At 32.0% G+C, this 23,213-nt stretch overlaps 1 protein-coding gene across 6 annotated transcripts; it reads right to left on the bottom strand.

The window, feature by feature from the left end:
- Positions 1–365: 365 nt before the first annotated feature.
- LOC134281175 (alkaline phosphatase, tissue-nonspecific isozyme-like) lies at positions 366–22,474 on the bottom strand. 6 transcript variants are annotated; one of them, XM_062763680.1, is made up of 9 exons: positions 22,366–22,474; positions 6,071–6,297; positions 5,395–5,581; positions 5,109–5,281; positions 4,227–4,437; positions 3,971–4,111; positions 3,565–3,756; positions 821–946; positions 366–698 (listed from the first exon to the last, which is right to left on the bottom strand). In XM_062763680.1, the coding sequence occupies exons 1-9, from the start codon at positions 22,442–22,444 to the stop codon at positions 496–498; spliced, it is 1,539 nt and encodes a 512-aa protein (XP_062619664.1). In that variant the 5' UTR covers positions 22,445–22,474; the 3' UTR covers positions 366–495. The 6 variants fall into 6 exon arrangements, with proteins under 6 accessions (XP_062619664.1, XP_062619656.1, XP_062619638.1 ...); XM_062763672.1 differs by lacking the exons at positions 5,109–5,281; positions 5,395–5,581; positions 6,071–6,297 and adding exons at positions 16,495–16,667; positions 20,456–20,642; positions 20,858–21,084; XM_062763654.1 differs by lacking the exons at positions 4,227–4,437; positions 5,109–5,281; positions 5,395–5,581; positions 6,071–6,297 and adding exons at positions 15,511–15,721; positions 16,495–16,667; positions 20,456–20,642; positions 20,858–21,084.
- Between the last annotated feature and the right edge of the window lie 739 nt (positions 22,475–23,213).

Consider the following 23,213-nt stretch of genomic DNA (forward strand, 5'->3'; position numbering starts at 1 on the left):
AAGAGCATGCTCTACGTATGAGCAATTTCTAAAACGAGGTAAATTTATGACAAACAAGTTGATGAAACAAGAATTTCAGCAGTCTCGTTTAAAGGCATCATTTCGTAAGTTCTATGGTCGATACAATGACCTTGTCAGTAAATACAATTTATCATTGTGTCAAATGCTGACTGACGTTTTTCATACTAATTGTTAGTCCATTATTTATACACTGAATTGATGACGGATATTCCGTTATTTCTCGAGGAGTATCGACAACATATTTGCAAAACCTTAATTAAACTACACTGAAGAAAGTAAATTTGTAAACACGTATGTAATTAAACATTTTTGTGAATACCGTCTTATTCAATTAAAAGACCAAATTTAGTAAAATCATAGAATTCTTTATTCCCCAAAAATATTTTCTCCGAACAAATTCGGACACTTACTTTTGTCATGATTCTGTTCTATCAACTGAAAATCTGAAAATATTTTGGTTTTGAACGAAACATTTTAGCCTCTAGAACGTTTGTTACATTTGTTAGAATAGTAACCCAAACACGCGGCATACTGGACCACGTGGGCGACATAATGCTGCTCCTGCACGCCATGAAATAAATGTGACATTGGACCCTGAGCATGTATCCCGACATCCTCTCCACTGTGTGTGTCGAACTCTTGCGGTACAGCAGACTGTTGCTTGAAGTCTTTATCATCTGAAATCAATGATATTAAAATTTATCTTCCTTCCATGCTTTTTTGAAAGGTATGTTTGGTTCTTACAACATTATATTTTGAAAGAGAGAGAGAGAGAGAGAGAGAGAGAGAGAGAGAGGACCTGTATTGACTCCTGTAAGATCTTGTCGAGGGCTTGTATAACCAGGACCATTCCCATATAACAGTGATGTATAAGGCAGACCATCTGTAGTGGGTTCAGCTTTAATACCTTCCTCATCTACTAAGCCTTAAATAGAAAGATTGAACAGGTGCTTTTTTTAAGTTATCAATTATTTTCAAATTGAGAGAAAATTCTTAATCTTAATCAACAATGTAAAGATATCTACTGATAACATTCAGTACTTCAAAAGGATATTTTGGTAATTTGACACCGTTTAGCTTTGTTTGTCATGGGACACTTACATACAATAATTTATAACACAATTGTTATATATGATTTAAAATAATATTTCTTAAAGCAATATGAGCTGCATTTTAAAAAAATATTTTGCTCTTAAAATGTGTTAAAATGATAAATTTGTATTTAACTTAAACCTTTATGATCAATTTGACTAAAATAAAGCAGAATCCAATATACAGAATTACATAAGAAATCATTATTGTACAGGACGACAATAATGTAATTTTGATTCAAACGAAGCTTAGAAACAGTTCTTCCATCGCAAATATGAACGACAGACGTTTATTAACGTTATTTTTTCTCTCATTGAAATAGTTATTTACAATTTTACAACAAACAATTCTGACATCAAAGTTGCAGCTCATATTGCTTTAATTGGTGTAAATCTGAGGTGAATATTTAAAAATTCCAAGGAACATTTAGGAAAAAAAAAATTTGGTCCCAACTGTAAAAGCATTGCTTATTGCAAAAGTGCACTATTCAAAGACCTACTAATTTGTATTTATATTAAGTAGAATTTATTGAAATACTTATATATGAGAAGAAAACACTTGTTGTGGCTTTCAACACAAAATTTAGATATATCGACGACATATTCTCAATTAACAATAGAAACGGTTACTTTTATTCATACTTCGACTCGATATATCCCAGTGAACTTGAAATAATTATAAACAAGAGATACTATGAGCAATCAGCTCACTAAATGATACAGTTCCTCACATATGTTTACAATTGCAAAGTGCATGTTTTCCTCTGGGAAACAAATAAGTGTTAGATCAAAAAGTAAAACAAGGTGCATAAGTGCATTATGTAACAAAGACTCTGTGAAAGCATCATTAATTTTTATTCAGTGGTATAGGAGGATTTGCGGATAAGAAATGGGTACTCTTAAATATTATAAAGAGAAAGGCAGGTCAATGTTTCCCTATGGTAAACTCGAAATGTGTGTCCGATCAAAAAATAAAATAAGAGGTACATAATGGCACTATGTAACAAAAATTCTGTGAAAGTCTCATTAAATTTTGTTGAGTGGTATAGGAGGATTTGCGGATAAGAGTTGGGTACCCCAAAGCGTAATAGACGGACGGACGGACGGACGGTCGTGCAGACAGACGGAAGGAAGGACACCCAAGTCACTATATACCTTCCCACTTTTCAAGTGGGTTTATAAAAAGCACAGAGTCTGACAAATCTCTTTCATATTAGGACATTTAACTGGGAAAAGATGTTAATGGCGACCTAAAAACAAAGCTTTATGAAAAAAAAGTGATGACTTCAATTTCCCTTACTTACGTAGCAATATACCCCTATCACCTACATAAGAGGTTTATATCACTCAGCTGATTCAATACTCAAGCATGCTTTCGTTCGAAAAATTATAAAACAAGATAAGCTTTGACAAACAAGTTGATGAAAGAAGTGTATCAGAAGACTTGTTTAAAGTCATCTCTTTGCATGCTCTACGGTCGATACAATGGCCTTGTCAGGAAATACAATCTATCATTAAGTCAGATATTGCCTTTTTCATATTAATTGTTAGGCCTTTATTTAAACAAAGAGTTGTCTTCGGACTTTTACATATTTCCCGATCATGACAAGGAACACACGGCGGATGTGACCGGTCGAAAAAGGATGCTCACTCCTTCACTGGACCTGATCCATCCTCAAATGAATTAGATGTCCGTGTTTGGGAGCTTGACTACTTTTTTTCTCAATATGTAATGTTCACATATTTCAATGTAAAACATTGTTCCAGGAAATAAATGGGGGTATAATAGTTTTAAGCAAATTCTTTCCTGCTCTAAATAAGATCAAATATAAATTAATATTAGTATTATTATTAGTATGTCTTGTAATAAATACTCAAGAAAAGGATATTTTCTTATTACATTTAGGTTCCTATAGATTTTAATTTGTGATAAATTTGGAATATCTTTAAAGTTTGTGCACAAGTACAGAAAAAATTACGACAAAAGAAAAAATTGTAAAGATAAAGTAAAATTCATTTTAAAAAGCAAATAGAACCTATATTATGGGGGAAAGGGTTTTTTTCATGTAAAATTAAAAATACTCGATTTTCTATGATATGCTGTCCCTGTCTAAGGGGCTTGCTTTGAATAAATCAGATTCTGCACAAATGACTAAGTGTCTGAAAATTGAATTGTTATATTTTGTATTAGCCTTACATGTATTTGTTCTTAAACAGAAGATTTTTAAATAATTCTTTTTATAGCTCACTCAGAAACCCAGAAACAAAAAAGAGAAAATAATTCTCATTATTTATAGGTACTTAGTAGCAAGAATAACCATTATTACATTAGTTCTTGTTGCTCTGGAAGAGTGAACAATGTGAAGAGTTTACGAACAACGAACAGAATTGTCATCTCAATGCGTATACTAACAATATAACAAAATGCAAATCATAGAGGATTTTTTCATACCTAAAATATCATTTCCTCTACCAGTATAACCAGTCAGAGAAAACGGATGGGAGTGGTCAGCTGTGACGACAATGAGAGTTTTCTTCTGATTGGTCAAAGAAACCGCCTCTTTTATTGCCTCATCAAACTGTACAGCCTCTTCTAATGCTTTCTTGGCCTTGTTATCATGATGGGCGTGGTCTATCCGACCACCTGAGGAGATGTGAATGCAATAAAATTTATTACAAAAAAAGTTTTCGATTCTTTTTCAGAGGCAATCCTGCATCATTAACATAAACATTACCTTTTAATATCTCAATTTAAAATATGAATTCTATTCATGATATTAAACGTAAGTAAAAAAAATTAAATTTATCAGAAAAGGTAATTAAGACTTTTGCAGAAAGGAATAATAGCTATAATTTACCCTCTACAACCAGCACAAATCCTTTCTTGTTCCGTCGCAAAATTTTTATAGCTTTTGACGTCATTTCCTTGAGAGACGGTTCTCCGTTACCGGTAGTGTCTCGCTCGAGTTCATATTCCATGTGAGCAGGATTGAAAAGACCTGCAAGTTCAATGTATTATACAACTCTGGTAAGAACAAATGCTATGTAATTCATGTCTCTAATTACATGTACACAATAAATAATCAACATCATTTAATTGAGCTCTTTATTTACCAAGCAAAAAGTCAATATTATTTTCGTCCACGGCGTCGAAATCTTGCTTTCTCCAGACATATTTGTAGTTTTTGTTCTTTCCTTGTTGAATTGCTTCCCATGTCTCAGGAAGATTACGGCCATCCAACCGCTCATTCACACCCAATGCATTAGTTTCAGGATCGGGTTCGGTAACCGGGAGGAAAGCTCTTCGTCCCCCTCCAAGAACCACCTGAAAAGACGTTGCACATATATGTAAATAGTACAGTTAAATCAGTATAACCTAGTTGGTGAGTACCTTAAAGCAAGAAAACGATTAGCGATCTTAAAATTCGCTTTACGCACGATTTCAATAATTATTGAGTCGTAAATATTCTCCCCATATTTGGGTAAAAAAGAGAACAAATAACATTTTTAAATACAGTCACAATCTTTAGGGACCCTCTCTACACTGTATCTTGATGTCAAGGTAGATTTGTTTTGTTCAACAGACCTAGCATTTGACATAAATAGAATAAATTGTAATCTGCATTGTATCTCATAATTTAAAATAAAGTATTCTGAACATTATGTGAGCCCATGATAGAGAAGAAAAAAAAAACTTCATATGAACGTATTTCGTCCATCTGAGAAAGCAAAAGTAATTTTCTTTATCATCACTTCATTGTCTTTGAAGATTAAGGGCACACTCTCCATATTAAAATACATCAGCTAATTTCAAATTTTATCCTTCTTTACACTTGAATTACTCAAAATGCAAAAGGATTACTATTACAAGCATAAACTGTTTTTGAAAAATACTTAGTAATTGTTTTGTTGCACTTTCATTTTGAAATAAATGTAGCTCCACTAGCTGCAAAACCTCTTCCTTAAAAAGAATAATCAATTTTAAATCCACCATACCTGTATATCATGGTTTTCTTGGATTAGTTGCAGTGCAATGTCTTTGCAGACACCCTTAAAGGTGGAGTTAATGTCTGCATCCGATTCCCAGTTGCGATTTGCCGCGTGGGCGTATGTTGCTGCAGGTGTAGCGTGTGTGATCCTCGCAGTTGAAACCACACCTGTAGATTTACCTGCAGAGAAGTGTGCGGTGGAATTAATTAGTGATTTTCAGGTCAAGGCAAGAAGGAGGTCGCTGTACTTTGAACATGACAATATTGAAGAAATAGTCATTGTTTGTTTATACCTTGCTCTATGGCGTGCCTTATGATAGAAGTCACTTCTGCAGCCTCCCCCTGCATTTTCTGTGCAAAGCAATCTGAGGTGGCCACGGAATCCTTCAATCCTACAAGGTTAAAGTTTGTCTTCTCCCCGCCAAACAAGGCTGTAGCCGTCTGTGCAGACTCGGGTACTTGCCTGTCTGTGCCGTACACCTACAATTGATAGAGAAAAAATAAAACTCAATATACTCAATTCAATGAAAACCATTCCAAATATTGACCATCTATCTCCGTTATGTCCAGTGTTGAAAATAACACAGTACGAAAATAGAAAACAAGAAGGTAATTTCGACAGTAACAGTCTGGTTTAAAGTTAAAACTTTGCAAGTTTTATGGTCGATACAATGACCTTATCAACAAATACAATCTACATGTATTATCAAGTTGAGTGCTAATCGGCATTTTTATACCAATTGATGGGCTATTATTGTATAAGGGTTTTTTGTTTTCCTGATCATGTCAAGGAGCACATGGCGGGTTTGACAGGGGATACTTCGTACCTCACGGCATATGATCACAAATCTGATGTTTCAGAGGTCTGTGTTAACTTTCCTGACCTTCTGATTTGTATGTGTACTTTTGATCTTTATTTATGTTTATTATCTCCATTTATCATTTACATAAAGGTGAAGGATAACTTACTTTAGACAGAGCCACATAGGGAAATTTTTCGAATTCCAGAATTGTTTCTTCTCCTGGATTGCCTTGTTTCTGTCCTTTGTATATTCTAGCAGCATTGGTGGTGGAAAAACCCATGCCATCTCCGACAAATACGATGACATTTTTTGCAATCTTTGTGTTTGGTTTTAATTTTAAAGCTTTTTTAAGCGAATCCCTTGCAATTTTGTTCCAGTTGGTACAACGTATCCCTACAAAAGCAATTAAAATCTGCACTTTTATTAACATTTTTTTCTGTACACTTACCAACATTTCTTCGTCAAATTTACAAAATTTAATTTTCAATTTTTATTTTTGTTGAGGATTTGGGTAGAGAGACTTTTTGTCTTTATAGAATTTTATGGAATGTCCCAACTGCTTTAATATTCGAGTAATGGTCTGATATTTGTATTTACTAGCTTTTATGCTGATTTTTTCCTATACTCGCTCATACTACATAATATGATGATACTTAAATGCATTCTTTGGAGACATTTCAATGCACTCTTGACGCCCCTTTGATCAAAAAACTTTTTAATATTTAGTTAATGAGTCTCTATATTATTTTTTTAAAATAAAGTTTTGGTTTTGACTGTTGTTTTCAATTGGTCAACAAAGTTTTTTTTCATTTTGTAATGGCAATGCTTTCTTTCATATGTAAACACGGTATACGCTTTTGTTTATAAGGGTCTATATTTATGATATCCCCCAACCTCCGAAAAAAGCAACAAAGACTTTGGCATTCATTTATCAGTTTGATTACCGTTTGTTATCTTTAGTAATTATTTCATTGTGAAACTAAGGTACTGTGAGCACTCAGCTCACAAAATGATACGCCGCCTCAGATATGTTTATAATGGTAAAGTCCATTGAATTTCTCATTAAATTTTTATTCAGTGGTATAGGTGGAATAAAAGATGGATATCCTTCAATACAAATGTATTAGAAAAAGAATTGTAGTGTGCATGTTTTGCAATGGAAAACCAAAATATGTGTCCGATCAAAAATTAAAACAAGAGGTCACAATGTTACAAACATTCTGTGAAAGTCTCATTTAATTTCATTAATTAGTATAAGAGGAGTTGCCGATAAGAGAAGGGGACTCAATTTAAAAAAAAAAGATTACTAAGAATATCTTTAAATATAAGATTTCATTAAAATATATCTACTTTTTAAAATTGACTTAGGAGGAATGCTGCACCAGAATTTTATTTTATAGATCTTTAAGACATCTCTTTTACACCAAAGTTTCATTATTAAATGACCAAAATTAGCCCTTAATTATTTTTATAAGATTTCTTTTGCATTTTTTTACAGAAAAAGGGGGGGAAAATGATATGCAAATAAAGTGCTTTATGGTGTAACATTTGCTGTTAATGATGACATAAAAAAGAAAGGATGGAAGACATTTTAATTTTTTTTACCTGGCATTTCTTTACACATTTTATTAGATACTAGTATTCATATGATGCATTCCTTCACAGCATGCAATTTTTTTTCCAAACTTTAAACCAATTTATTTGCAAATAAAACATTTCTTCCATGAAAAAATGCCCCCCCCCTCCCAAAAAAAATTATATAAAACAAGATTTTTTTTTATCGGCCTTTCGATGCTAAAACCATAACGTAATAGAAATGTCTGAAAGATCTATGCATGCAATTTAATTTTGCTTTGGCATTCTTTAAGGTAGGCTGCAGAACAATACAATCCATCGCAGCTCTTTTTCAACAAAAGTAATTAATATTAGTTATTATTCACATAATACTTACCAAAAATCAGCTGGATTGCAATAAGGAATACAATTGCTGCCAGAGACAGATATGACTTAGTCTTCATGTTGTCAGATATAAGGTCCAAAATCTAATGAAATCGGCAAAGGGAAAAGGGGGATTAAATTATATTGAACTGTTTACGTGCCATTCCTATAAGTCATAATAATTATGATTTTTGTCTATTTTTATCCAGTCTAAATCAAAGAAAAAAAAATAGGGTATCTGATGAGAGAAAGGCAATTTTTAGTTTAAATCTTCATTTCCTGTCTTATTCACCTGATTATTTGGTTGCGAGATGGTACAGCTAGTACTATTATCGCAGTACGTTACAACTGGTACTAAGATGCACTTAGGACCAATCAGAAAAAAAATACTTTCACTGGCTTTGCTTTTAAAATTACCCTCATTTGCCGAATATTATATTAGATTTTATCCAGCTTCCAAGAAATCTACAGTGTTTCGAGAAACACATTATGAAACATTATGGATATATATGTAATTTTAAAAATAAAATAGAAATATCAGATATGTTTCCTGAGCTCCCTTATAATTCCTTTTTGTCTATTAAAATTGAAATACAACATAATGGAGTTCAGATCAAATAATAAACATAATATTACTTCATGGCATCTTTATTGTCGAGCTAATTTGAGTTGAGTTTAAAAAGGTCAAGTCGAAATTAACTTATCAATCGGTCGGAACGTTTTTCGGTTAATCATTTGCAATTCTGTAATCGATTGCCATCCTTATTGAAATATAAATATTAAAGATCTGTATTTGCATATCAGTATCATAATTAATGCATATGTCTGCAAAACAGGATTTATTAAGAATTGTGACAACTATTTCTTCTTACCAGTATTTACCTGTCGCAACCCTTAAGACTTGCACTGTTATCCATTGACAGAACTCATTCATCAAATAACAATGTAAGTCTGCTAGAACTGCGACATTTAATACTGGTAAAAAGAAATCAATTTTGGACTTGTCTTTTCCTCATCAAAGAGATGTTGACAATGTCATAGACTTGACAGAATGGAGGAAACTTTTCACTTAAAATAATGAAAATCTATGATGCAATCATAGGATCATAGAGATGGTGAGAACATTTTGTTTGTTTGTTTGTATATGTTATTTAACGTCCCTTTCGCCACCACTTGCCGTTGGAAAGGTATATTTTGTCCTAAACTCGGCACTTACGGTCATTGCGCAGTGAAGGATCTTTTTCGTACCAGGACCTACTGCGACAAGGAACCTCGATTTATACGCTCTCATCCGAAGGACCGGTCTCAACGTCATACAATGGGATTCGAATCAGCGATGTAAGGATCAACTCCTTACTCCGTGACTCTAAAGCAAACACTCTAACCACTGCATCACTAATATCATTGATGATTCAATCTTCTTCTTTTTTAAAAAAAAAAAATATTTTTTGTCATTTGTTAAGAGCAATGCAATATATAATATTGATGTCCCAGAACAATTGAAAAATTCAGATGGATTCCATTTATAAGATGACTTTAAAAGAATACACAGACCGGGATATGTATAAGAACCATATAATAAATTTGCACATTGTTATTATCATTAAGTCGAATGGATTTGTAACATATCAATTTGAATAAAGCTTAGTACATATAACATGCAATGTAAGCATAGAACGAGGTACATTTTGTCCAATTTAAACTACATATAACCCATAGTATCCAACGCAACATATCAAATGCAGAGAACATGTTTTGATACATATACTGTCATTTTTTGCATCTGTTTTAATTTACTTTGCAGAAAGATAAATTTTCTTTCAAAATGAGCGAATTAAGATATATTTAAAAAGATTAAATATTTGGAAATTATAGTTTAAAAAAAAAAGGCATGATCAATGTGACACAGGGGTTAAGATACAGGAAGTCTTGATGGATTGCAATTTACGCATTATTGACAGAAAAAGAGTATGGTGTAAATGTGCCAGTTAAAATGATTAAAAGAATTACATATGTTGCCATTTACATTGTGTTTCATAAAATTAAATGGAAGGAAAAGATGTGGAAATTGAAAACGCATGTTTCAGGGGATGGATTTTTTTTTAATTTTTTAAAACAGCTTTTCAATGTTATGAAACAACTTTTTCACTCATTTTTCATTATTTTTGGTGTTTTGACCCACTGACAGTATGAACTGCTGAATCTCTTATGCATGATTTCATAAAAAAAATTTGTAAATGATAAATGATTTTATTGATTTGTTAAAGGAAAAAAAATTCGGGAAAATATAGAAAATATTTTCCCCTTATACACTGAAAGAAATAACAGGTTAATTTAAGTAGTGTGCCTCGAAAAGCGTTTGTCGTGATTAGTAAACTTTCAATTTACTGGCTAAGATAGTTAGAAGTGGAGAAGGGTCCTATAGATAATTAGATACATAGTGAAAGTTACTTTTAAATTCTAGATTTACTAATCTTATCTACTAAATCCACCCAATACCTAGTAAAACTACTTTTAAAGGTAGTGATTTTGTATGGACAGTAAAGAAGAAGGTATGGTTTTAGCTTTATTGTGCCCTAAAAATGTAATGGCATCAAAAAGTTTTGAAACTGGCTTAAATATTAGTTAAATAATTGACTCTGATAAATCAGGAAAGAATATGGCATGAAGGTTTACCATTCTGCAAATATGACGTCATTAATGTGAAGTAAATCTCTATTTTCAACAGAGAAAGTCTCAAAATGGCACATTTGAAGGGTTATTTTCCTTTTGAAAACAGTGTCCACAGCCGTCGCCCACGTTAGTTTTTTGATATTTTGTGCAAAATTCAAAACAAATCACATATCTCAAGATCTTTGTGGGCGATGCCTGTGGACAATGTTATCTATAAGAAAATTCCATTGAAAATTGGTGTCTTCTGCAATTTTTTAACAAAATACGGGAAAATGCACATGTTTATGACTTCATAATTAGCATTTAAAAGCACATGTGAGAGAAATGATTTGTATTATTTTTCTGCGTTGAATTTCAATTATTTAAAAAACATGAGTTTTCAACTTTTACACCAGTTTCATTTTTTAGAAAATCACAGGGCAAAATTTACATGGAAACCATACCTTCTTCTTTACTAGTCTTCTTAGTGACTTTAACTAGTTATTTTATTCAGTGTATATATAAAATTGTTCTATGTACTTTACATTTATTACAACGCACATTAAACTTAATAATCCATAATCATTTCCGGCTAGCAGTTATAATAATTAACATTTTTTTTTTTTTGAAATTTGTTTTTCCAGTAATTATGAATTTCCAGAGTGGCATATAAACAAATAAATACACGTTCTTAAGGACATACGCGATATAGTTTTGAAATTTATTACTTTATCTCTGTATAATATAGACTTCTATAAATCAGAAAATCTTTGTGAGCTCGATACTTTTATAATGCCTAATGTTTTTGAAACAGTTTCTAACGCATTTGATGTCTAATCAAGTACAAAATAGGACGAAAATAGGCCCATCCACATAATCTGCAGTAAATCGGTTTATTATTATAATATTTTTTAAAAATCATAAATATTCCTGTATAATTATATCAATTATATTCTAATATAAATATATGTACAAAACAATAAATGCAAATTATTTTTTAATGAATATTAACAAGCACTCTGATTAAAATAATTTAGTATAATAAAAACCAAGAATACATCTAAAATAACAACACAGACTTTTTATTTACTTAAGAATTACAATTTGACAGGTCGACAGGATTACTGATTTTTTAAAAATAATTCAATGTATATTTATTTAGTTACATCACTACAAGTATCATCTAATGGGGTGGGGGTTTCACTAATATCAAAGGATACATGTACATTGAATACCTATAAGTGTAGTTTTTATTCTCATTTCATATGCGCAATGTCTGATAACAGTTAGATGTGTACATCTCCATTTGACAATCCAAACCTGTCGATCTGTTAAGCAAACATAGTTGCATTTTTATGAACAAATGGTCTTTTAAATTAATTCATATGCAAGATCGATATTTTGTTTTGTACATTTGTGATCCATTTTCTATCACAATTGGTTGACAATATTTCCCCAAATATTCATTAATATTTACCTTTAATTAATATGCAAAATATGCTAATTTATCTTGTTTTGTACATTTATGAATATAAATAAATATGCAAAAAAATATATATTTTTACGAGAAAAAAAATTGGAACTATTTTCGTCTTATATTGTACTTGAGCCCATAATCCTTGGTAGTGATCGTTGATTTGAAAAATTATCAGTAATTACATTCTGTAAACCAACTCTTATTCGCGACGACTTTATTTCGAGATTTTTCAGGAACAAACTAGTTCGCAACTATTAATTTTCGCGATGAAGACTTTTTTTTTTAGATCTATATTGTTAATAGACACCGGTTCGCGACAAGAAATATTCGCGATGACGAGGCTCTCGCGAACCTCGAAAAAATTCTCGCACGAGAATAAAAGTTGGTTTACAGTACATGTACGTTTTTTAAAGGTACAAGTACCTTATGTAAATGCATGTCCATAATTGTATGATAATGTGTATAATTATAAAGTTGAAAATATCTCGAATAGTTTGAATATTAAAGATTGGGGTGTTATCAATCAGAAAACTTCATTGGCATATTTGTATAACAAAATGTTATATAAATTTATTTATAAAAATGTCTTTGAAATGTTAGGCAGTGCAAACAATTAGTTCCTTTTAAAACATTTCCCATAAGAAAATTTTATTAAAAAATAGTATATTTGATATCTAAAAATATATTTAATTTTAAAACATTATATCTTACCTTCTCGTGTACCTAGCTAGTTTGAATTGGTTCGTCCGAGCAATGAATGTGTAAATAAGGATGTATTCACAATTACAAAAGAATTGACCAATAGGAGAGAACAATTTCCTGGAAAATGTGACATTTAAATTTTTATTTTTTTTTCTAACGTATACATGTCTAAAATTTTCAAATTTGTATTTTACAAATAAAATTTAGCATTTATAACTTTACAATAAACCTTTTAAGTTGGTCGAAACACCATTTTGTCCGTTAAAGAGTGATTATTGCAGGAATTTTGGCTTAAAAGACCCCTTGACTTATGTTAAAATTTAGAATTGCAAACTACGTTCCAGAATGCAGTTCACTTTTGAATTGCGAACTGCATTCAAAGATCTGATTGCCGTTTTGGCAGTTGTAAAACTAAATATGCGATTGACTGAAGTTATCAAATTATTTCTCGTATCATTTTGCATAAAAAATCAAATAAAGAGCTGATATAAAAAAGACAATGTACTTATAATTTTAAAAAATATATATATTTAATTGAAACATTAGTATTATGTTGAATGTAAAAATACAATGTATGCTTGCAAGACAAGTAAAATCAGGATCATGAAATCTTCAATACTTTCATGGGCACAAGAAAAAACAAATACACTATATGGTTTAGTCAAAAACAATGATAAACAAATAAGTGAACGTATTATTTTCAAGCTGACTTGACTATAAAACAACATCGATTGATTTCAAGAATTAAAAATCACAGTCTAAACAGAAAACATTGTGATTATAATGTGATTATTATGAAATTATATCAATGAAAGAATGCAACATATAATGGCAAACAGGCTGAAGAAAGGTTTTGTTGATCCACTTATAAGACCTCTGGACTCTTTGTCACAGTTATCAGAATAGTCACCCAAACACGCGGCATACTGGACCACGTGGGCGACATAATTCTGCTCCTGGACGCCATGAAATAAATGTGACATTGGACCTTGAGCAAATATCCCCACATCCTCTCCGCTGTGTGTGTCGTACGATAGCGGTACAGCAGACTGTTGTAGGTAGTCTTTCTCATCTGAAATATGTACCTTTGGTTAGTCCTTATAACATTATATTTTAACGAGAGAGAGAGAGAGAGAGAGAGAGAGAGAGAGAGAGAGAGAGAGAAAGAGTTACCTGTTCAGAGATGATCATATCCTGTCCATAAAAGATTTTTGAAAATCAAAAAGAGACCATAATTTCCATAACCTGGGCCGTTTTTCTATAAAAAAATTGTCTACTCTTTTAATTAGTAAATGAGAAGATAAATTATAAGAGAGATATCATCTGTGAGCTTTTTAAAAAAGTTCCTCCATAAAACTTTTCTACATATAAGCTGTATAATTCTTTTGAAAAATCAAAAAGAGACCATAACGTAAACTTTATCAGTCACTAAACTTCTTAGAGGGAGGAAAAGAATAATTACAAATTGTAATGCTGCAAGCTATACAAATCAAATTTTATTTCTAATGAAATTAAAGAGACCTTTTTTTTATTGCTATAAAAAAAAATTGTCTGACTCTTTGGAAACTAGTACGAAAATTAGAGAAAGTTATCTCCCTTGCCTTGAACAATTTCAATGAAATAATGAAAATTTTTCCCACAAGTCACAAAAGAGAGAGGTAAAAAATGCACGAATGTATAATTGTTCATGGCCTGATGATTATAACACTCTTGTAATGCATTCGGCAATTGTTTTAATCTGTATATGTTAAAAGTTTTGAAAAAATAGTTTTCCTTCTTATTTCCGTACTAAATCCTTTTTTCAAAGCATGAGAGGGATGCGACGGAAATTTCTGAACATTGAATTCATATTTGCTAATAAAGGTATTAAAATGTTGAAATATCTTTAACATCAACTAAAGTGCGAGTAGGTTAGGTTAGGTTTCAAGAATGAATGTACTCAGAGCAAACTCTTGAACATAAGAAAGGTGGCATAAACATCATATGCAGTTGATAGTGAAATATTATTTCATAAATAAGGAAAGTTGATAATGGGATTAAGATCTTCCATGGTCCACTTCTATGGTCAGTAAGGTCAACTTCCCTCTTCATGCTATAATAGGCAACTATCACCTGTATATGACTTTTGTCTTCTAACGGATTCAGTGTGTATTCTGAAAAGGTCAATGTATACGAAAAAAAAAATAATTAGACACACGAAAATAAATGAAATTAATCGAAAAAGGTCCCCCGAAAAACTCAGATGACTTGTTTATCTATATGAAAGCAATTGTGCATGACATAACAGATAAAAAAAATCAAATTATACCTAAAATATCATTTCCTCTAATTGTGTAACCAGTCAGAGAAAACGGATGGGAGTGGTCAGCTGTGACGATGATGAGAGTTTCCTTTTCATTGGTTAAAGAAACCGCCTCTTTTATTGCTTCATTAAACTGAACAGCCTCTTCTAATGCTTTCTTGGCTTTGTTATCATGATGGGCGTGGTCTATTCGACCACCTGAAAAAGTAATTAAAATAAAGAAGAAATGTTATTAATGTTCTTTGAAATATGACCGAGTGAATAATGATATTTTACCTTCTACTACGAGCACATATCCTTCCTTGTTCCGTTGCAAAATTTTAATCGCTTTTGTCGTCATTTCTGTGAGAGAAGGTTCCCCGTCACTACTATTGTCTCGCTCTATTTCATATTCCATGTGGACAGGATTAAAAAGACCTTTAAGTTGGATGTAATCACAAAATTAATAAAAAGAATAATACATGTAGTGTTAACTAGATACAATTTTAATTACAGTGTTAATAATCAAGATCATCATTATAAACCTTATATTTACCCAACAAGTAGTCAATACTATTCTCGTCAATGGCGTCAAAGTCTTGCTTTTTCCAGACATATTTGTAGTTTTTGTTCTTCCCCCGTTGAATTGTTTCCCAAGTCTCAACAAGATTACGGCCATCTAGCCGCTTATTAACTCCGTTTGCATTGGTTTCAGGATCGGGTTCGGTGACGGGTAAGAAAGCTCTTCGACCCCCTCCGAGAACTACCTATAAAAAGATTGCGAGTTGAATGGAATTGCGCATCTGACAAATCTGTTTCGATATTTCACTTGAAAAAGACATTAATGGTAATCTAACAACGAAGCTTTATGATAAACACGATGCCTTTAACTTTACAATCGTACTTATACAGCAATATACTTTCGTCACCTGTATACGGGTATGTATCTCTCAGTTTATTCGATACATGAGAGCATGCTGTATGTATGAACAATTTCTACAAAGAGGTTACTGCATGAAATCAGAATATCAGCAGTTTCGTTAAAAGTCACTATTAATAAGTGCATTGGTCGATATAATGACCTTGTCATAGCAAATACAATTTATCATAATATATATGGTGACTGATGTTTTTCATACTACTTAGTAATTGTTATATAATTATATACACACTGAATTGGAGTTGAATTTTCCCGTTATTTCCCGACATGACAAGGTGTACACGGCGTGTGTGACCGGTCAGCAGGGGATGCTCACTCCCCTATGGTACCTGATCCCACCTGACGAAGGTCTGTGTTTGCTCTGCTCCAATTTTGCATTGTTTAATGAACATTTGAGCTTGGATACTGTTCGTTATCTCCATATATATTCCATTGCTAACAATGCCATTATAAGGACCATAGATTATACAAAATGCTGACTTCATCGAGGTTGTTGAATCTCTGAAACATCAACTTATATCACAGTAGCTAACGGATAGAAGAAACCGTTAATTGATGATGTGTATAAAGCGCAAAATTAATGTCTTTAATGAAGCAAACCTGTATGTCATGATTTTCGTTGATTAGTTGCAGCGCAATGTCTTTGCAGTCGCCATACAATGTGGAGTTAATGTCTGCGTCCGACTCCCAGTCGCGATGTGCCGCGTGGGCGTATGTTGCTGCAGGTGTAGCATGTGTGATCCTCGTAGTTGTAACCACACCTGTAGATTTACCTGCAGAGAAGTGTGCGGTAGAATAACATTAGAACCAATAGACAACATCTTCTTGGGACTTATTTGGAGGCAAAGTGGAGTATGTTGCAGAAATAAGACAATGCTGATGAAATTCTTTGATCTATAAACGTATTATTATTTTGATTAAACAGGTGGCAAACGCAACCTCCTTTTCTATTTCTTTTTGTCTATTCAGATGTTAGAGAAGTGGAATTATTTAGACGTAGATACAAAAAAAATCTCAAAATCTTATGGATAATTTAGGAATTCTAGCATTTTCAACATTTATGTACATATGACCTAAATGAAAGACCATGATTTTTGACATCACACGGACTACAGATTCATCAATCACAATGGAAAAACCTTCATACTTTTTTATTATTCTCGATAAACTTGTTAAAAATTCCAGTCTAACTCTACACATAAAAACTGGTATGTATACACATGTATTTAAAAACGACGGGTGATCAAAAAGTTCGTGGACCTGGATACAAGGGTTATTAAGCCCTAACAGTCTCTAAGACATGTTAAAAGACGCAAAGGCACTGATTTATAGGCGAGCACAAACAAAATCAAGTCCGCTAGCTATTTTCTTTATTGCTGTATACATGTCTAGAAATTTTCCAATTTGCACTTTGAACTTAAAATTTATTTGAATATTAACCTTTGCATTAACAGCAATTTCCCCTTGAGAGAACTGACGTTTAGATAATTATGGTATAAACCGTATAAGCCCTTCATGGCAAGCCGGACTCTATATTAAATTACGATATTTTGATAGGTCGTGATGTTTTGAATAAATTTAAAATTAATACTAATGCCATCTCTGCCCTGAGTCTAAATAAATAAAATCTTAAAAAAAAAGGAAACTTGTTCTTTACAACCCAATTTATATGAGGGCTGTTCAATAAATAATGTCCTGAACTGTATGACATACAATACAGATATCATATGACATTAATCTTGACTTTCTCTCATTATTGAATCTTTACTGAATTTATTACAGTTTATGTGACCACTTTTCATCACATAGTTTCATCGTGAGAAGCTGGGAAACAAGGGCTTTTCGAGACACTGCATTATAAATGAATGGTAAAGAATCAGTAAACTAGAGTGAAAATAAAGGCTACATTAAAGCTGCTGTAAAACTTGTTAAAAATCCCAAATAAATATTCACTGAAATATGTGTCATTTACAGCAACCGATGCCTGTTTTATAGACAAATGAGCAGTTGAATTTCAATGATTAAAAAATTATATAATGGGCATCAAAAATGGGTACCCTCCTTGCCAACAAAAATTATAACAACTTATGTATTGTTTGCCTTTCAACAAATAATATTTGATGATGTATGATTGACTTTAAGACACATAGCAAATTTAATAGACATCATATCGGGAGTAATTTACACTGTTTTAAGAAACGTTTGACAGTAAAAAAGATTGGTACTCAAAGGTCACCCTATATTTTGAAAAATGAGTGAAAACGACAGCGTGTACGAAAGTCTTAACAATTATTTTAAAATAACAGTATTTGTAGTTATTCACGTTTGTTTTATATTTAAACAGATTTTGGAACATGAAGCTATTGCTTAAAATTATCAAAACAAAATTTACCATAAGATGTACTTGATAAAACTGCGAGTGTCTGACAAAAGCAAAGGTATGCAAGAGCACAAAGACAAACTTATATGCAATTTTCTTGAATATTAGTGGTAGTGTTGTTCAAATTCGTATTCGGGGAGACAGTTTAATATCTGGTGGAGTCTAGAAAGCAATTTTTTTGCAAAAAGATCGATAGGTTTATTTGAGCAAGGACCCAGAATCAGGAATCCACTACATTGAATTTCTTCATGACAGCGTCCAATCCCGCATGCCCTGAAGAGTAAAGGTGTTTTCGAGATAAACAGAAAGTTAATATTTTTTCAAATTAACAATATTTGCCAGATCTTTGACCTTTTGACTTGTTTCTATTTCCAAACTTAAAAAAAACACCTTTCAGAAGGAAAAAACAAGTCCGGAAAATCACTGGGTCTGCCATTTTCCAGTATACTAAGGGTTATACCCAAAAATGAATTCTAAAAACAACCAGAAATTGGATAAAAAATGTTACAGACATGTGTTTGAATTAAAAGAGATTAATAAATAAAATCATGAAGACTAAATCATTAAAAGGCGTCGTTTGCTTCTTTCTGAGCACCGAGGACATTATTTATTGAACAGCCCTCGTATTTAAAGGTACTTGGACACAGATTTGAAGTTAATATTTTCTCTATAATATTACGACTTATATATTTTAATAGCATTTCACACAAAAATTAATTAAAAATCTTATTTCGTTTAAAAGATATTGAAATTTCAAATTTTTCGGCGGGTTTGATTGACATATCGTTGCACTCTCACAAATTTAATTTTATTCTTAATCCTTAGGAAAAGTGGCAATCTCGTTTTGTATAAATGAAAAATATTAATACTATAATCCAGAAAATTCAGAGTAGACACGTTCGAAAGCAAAACAAACACACAATATATTGTCAGTCCGTGCAGTTGTGGTAAGCAGACTGTGACGATTGAACGCACCCGGTGAATTCTAAATATAAACAATAACAGAACTCGAGCCCTGTTTACAAAAACTGTGTACATAACACGAGTGTGCTCGATTTGCTAAATTCTGCACGCACCTCTTAGTTCGGAATGACGATACTTGTGAAGGTGTTTTGCTTTCTAACATTTCTACTCTGAATAAAATTATTTTTCTTGATAAAAGTTTTAATATTTCTCATTAAAACACATCAAAATTGCCACTTTTCCTAAGGATTAAGAATAAAGTTAAAATTTGTGAAAGTGCAAGGATGTGTCAATCAAACCCGCCAAAAAATTTAAAGTTTTAATAACTTTTAAACGAAATAAGATTTTTAAGTAATTTTTGTGTGAAATGCTATTAAAATATATAATTCGTGATATTATACAGAAAAAATGAGAAAATATTAACTTCAAATCTGTGTCCAAGTACCTTTAAAAGTCAGCAAAATGAAAAATGACTTTAGCCATTCCAATTGGCAGTAAAAATGGTTTATCAGCTGACCAGATTTTGTATTCCTATTGGGAAAATAAACTGAAAATTAAATAAAAAAAAAGAAATATCTTACTGCTGCCTTCAATTCGACACAAGGGTATCCAACGACGTTTTATCAATATACTAATTTAAAAGTAATTGATATTCCTACGTTAAATCTGTATATATATCCCACTGAACTTAAAGGAAAAGACACTGCAGAGCATGACATTTATGTTTTGTATATATTTGTTTTATTTGTTAAGACTCCGATTGCACCCTAACAATCATGTTTTATGATAAACTGATGACCTTTTCTGACTGTCATCTTCTCTTGTTAATTTAGCAATACATAATTCACCATTATCCATTGTTTACAGTGTTCATGTCTCCTATAGTTATTTTCAAGAACCGAGGCAGACTAATGGGAAATAAGCTGATTCTTCAAATTTGTGAGCATTTTTAATCATTGTCAATATTTAGCAATTTCTCTATATATCTTGTTGATAAAATGGCATTGGTTGAATATATATATATGGTATCATACAAAGAGCTTACAGCATGCGTGATCGGTCGACGGGAAATATATATCATCCATGACACGTGATCCCACCCAAGTTTCAGGTGGAAGGGTATCCTGTTTGCTCTACTCCCATTTGCATTGTTAGTAGGATGATTCTTGTTCACATTTCATGAATATATCATTATCATGTTTTCATCAGTGAATATACCTTGCTTTATGGCGTGTCTTATGATAGATGTAACTTCTGCAGCCTCCCCCTGCGTTTTCTGAGCGAAGCAATCTGAGGTGGCCACCGAATCCTTCAATCCTACAAGGTTAAAGTTTGTCTTCTCCCCGCCAAACAAGGCTGTAGCCGTCTGTGCAGACTCGGGTACTTGCCTGTCTGAGCCGTATACCTACAATTGATATAGAATGGATATTAGCACTATTTAGCATTTTTCTTCGACAACTTAAAATTACCCTCTATCTCCATTGCGTTTAAAAAAAAACAAAAAAACAAAAACAACAAAACAAACAAACAAACAAAAAAAACCCCACACACAGTTACTAGAAAATTTGACCTCAGATATCACATTTATTCACATAAAACAAAATAAAGAGATAAACTTACTTTAGACAGAGCCACATGAGGAAATTTTTCGAATTCCAGAATCGTTTCTTCTCCTGGATTGCCTTGTTTCTGTCCTTTGTAAATTCTAGCAGCATTGATAGTGGACAATCCCATACCATCCCCGACAAACACGATGACATTTTTTGCAATCCCCATGTTTGGTTTTAATTTTAGAGCTTTTTGAAGAGATTCCTTTGCAATATAGTTCCAGTTGGTACAATGAATTCCTACAAAATCACGGCCGAGTTTGAATATGTTCCCGATTTACTCCTTTTGAGTAATTAAAGAGAGACCCGAGAACTATACATGTATTTGTGAAAAAAGGAATTCAGTACATGTATCTCTTCAAAACTTATTATCAACTTTTAATCCATACAGTTTCACGAAATTAAACACCAAATAATGGCAAATATATATAAAGATTAGTCATAAGAATTACGAATTTTCTTATTTTTGCATGACCATTGACCTAGAAGTCCTGTCTTTAAATATTTAGGATACTCTTTAATCTATTCATTGAAACATTCGGTGAACCCTTTAATGAGTTATTGCCCCTGAAACTTTTTGAAAATTATTAAATTTGATACATGTGTAGGTTCTGGTCTTTTATAAAATATTGCTCTAAAAAATATTTTTGAGCACCTCTAGCCTAGAATTAAAATTCTCATAAACCTTGAATAACAAATTAGGAATCTAGTTTTTGAAAACCTTGTTCATATTTAAACCACTTAGTTTCATAGCAAGGATATCTCATATTGTTACGTCGCTGATTCTTAAATTGCTGCTACTTTTTAGAGTCGTAGTTAAAATCTTCCTGGATTTTTTTTTCTTTCAGATTTTACAATGTATTTAATGAGGGAGGGGGATAATAAATTATTAGATTATCTTGTGTTTTTAAAATTTTAAACAACGAGGACCTCTTTATACACAAATCATTTATTTCTTTGATTGGTAAAAATCATTGATACTTACAAATTTCAACATTTTTTAATCTCAAATAATAAAAAGCACAACCCACTAGATTTTAAAGATTTTATTGGATCCGGGTGGGGTGGGACAAGAGAATTATTTTAATTTTCAAAAAAGTCCGACGTCTAATTTTGTATGTATACATATTGACAGTCCATTTTTATCTACAATTTGTATATAAAAAAAGAAGAAGAAAAGATAATTTACACTGATTTATTTTCTTCGCAGTGTTTTCATGATTTCTATTACTGTCCAGTTACATGTAATAACGAGATTCATTAAAAGTTGACATAACCAACGGCTCTTCTTCATAAATAAAAGGGAAACCATAGTGAAGAAAAAATATTTAGCACACTGTCTGACGTTTCTTTATGGTACGTACATGACAATCACTCAAGCTTAAATAAATAGAAGTGGCACATGTCACGTTTCCTTTTACTTTAATTTTTCTGTTAAAATCAGATTATAGGCTAAATTAAAACAATTATCAAAATATTAATCAGTAGATATCCAAATAATTGTATACATAAAAATCTTACCTTTACATATTAAGACTCCAATTAAGAGTTTGATCGCCAGAGAGACCACTGACCTCGTTTTCATGTTGTAATAAATCATGGCTGGAATCTAATGTATACAGCTTCGAGGTAAAAAGAGGTAAAATTGAACAGTTGACGTGTTATATTCTGCATTTTAAAGTAATTTTATTTTGTGATCAAATTATGCAATACAAAGCAAAATGAAATATAAAACAAAGAACAGGATCTTATTTGGGGAAGGTTTTTGCATGATTTTATTCTTATTGCGGACATTTTATTAATTCAGACGAGTGAAAGTTTAATTACACGTGTTATCGCATTACGTCACGAAAAATTCCATTACACACCTATCTTACCAAGAAATGTATGAAGATATAGCTAACAGTATTCAAGCTCAAAAGTCCATCAAACAATATAAAATAGGAGAAAAGAAAACACGGACCACCAAAACACCAAGAGGGGGGATCAGGTGCCACGGAGGAGTGAGCATCCCCTGCAAACCGGCCATACCCATCTTGTGCTCCTTGTCATGATCGGGAAATAACGGAAAAATCCGTTAACAATTCAGTGTGTAAATAATGGCCTAAAAAGTAGTATGAAAAACGTCAGTCAGCATTTGCCTTGGCATGGATTATATTTGCTGACAAGAGTATTGTATCTACCAAAGAACTTACGAAATGATGACTTTAAATAAACGAAACTGCTGATATTCTTGTTTTATCAACTTGTTTGTCAAAAAATTACCTCATTTTAGAAATTGTAATGCTCTTGCGTATCGAATCAACTGAGAGATAAACCAGAAGTCTTTGTCGAGACTGTAGCTCTACTGGTTTATACTTAAAACAAAG

Source organism: Saccostrea cucullata, unplaced genomic scaffold (assembly GCF_032062105.1).
Source record: "Saccostrea cucullata isolate Sc308-1 unplaced genomic scaffold, CSIRO_AGI_Scuc_v1 ctg105, whole genome shotgun sequence".
NCBI classification, from domain to species: Eukaryota; Metazoa; Mollusca; class Bivalvia; order Ostreida; family Ostreidae; genus Saccostrea; species Saccostrea cuccullata.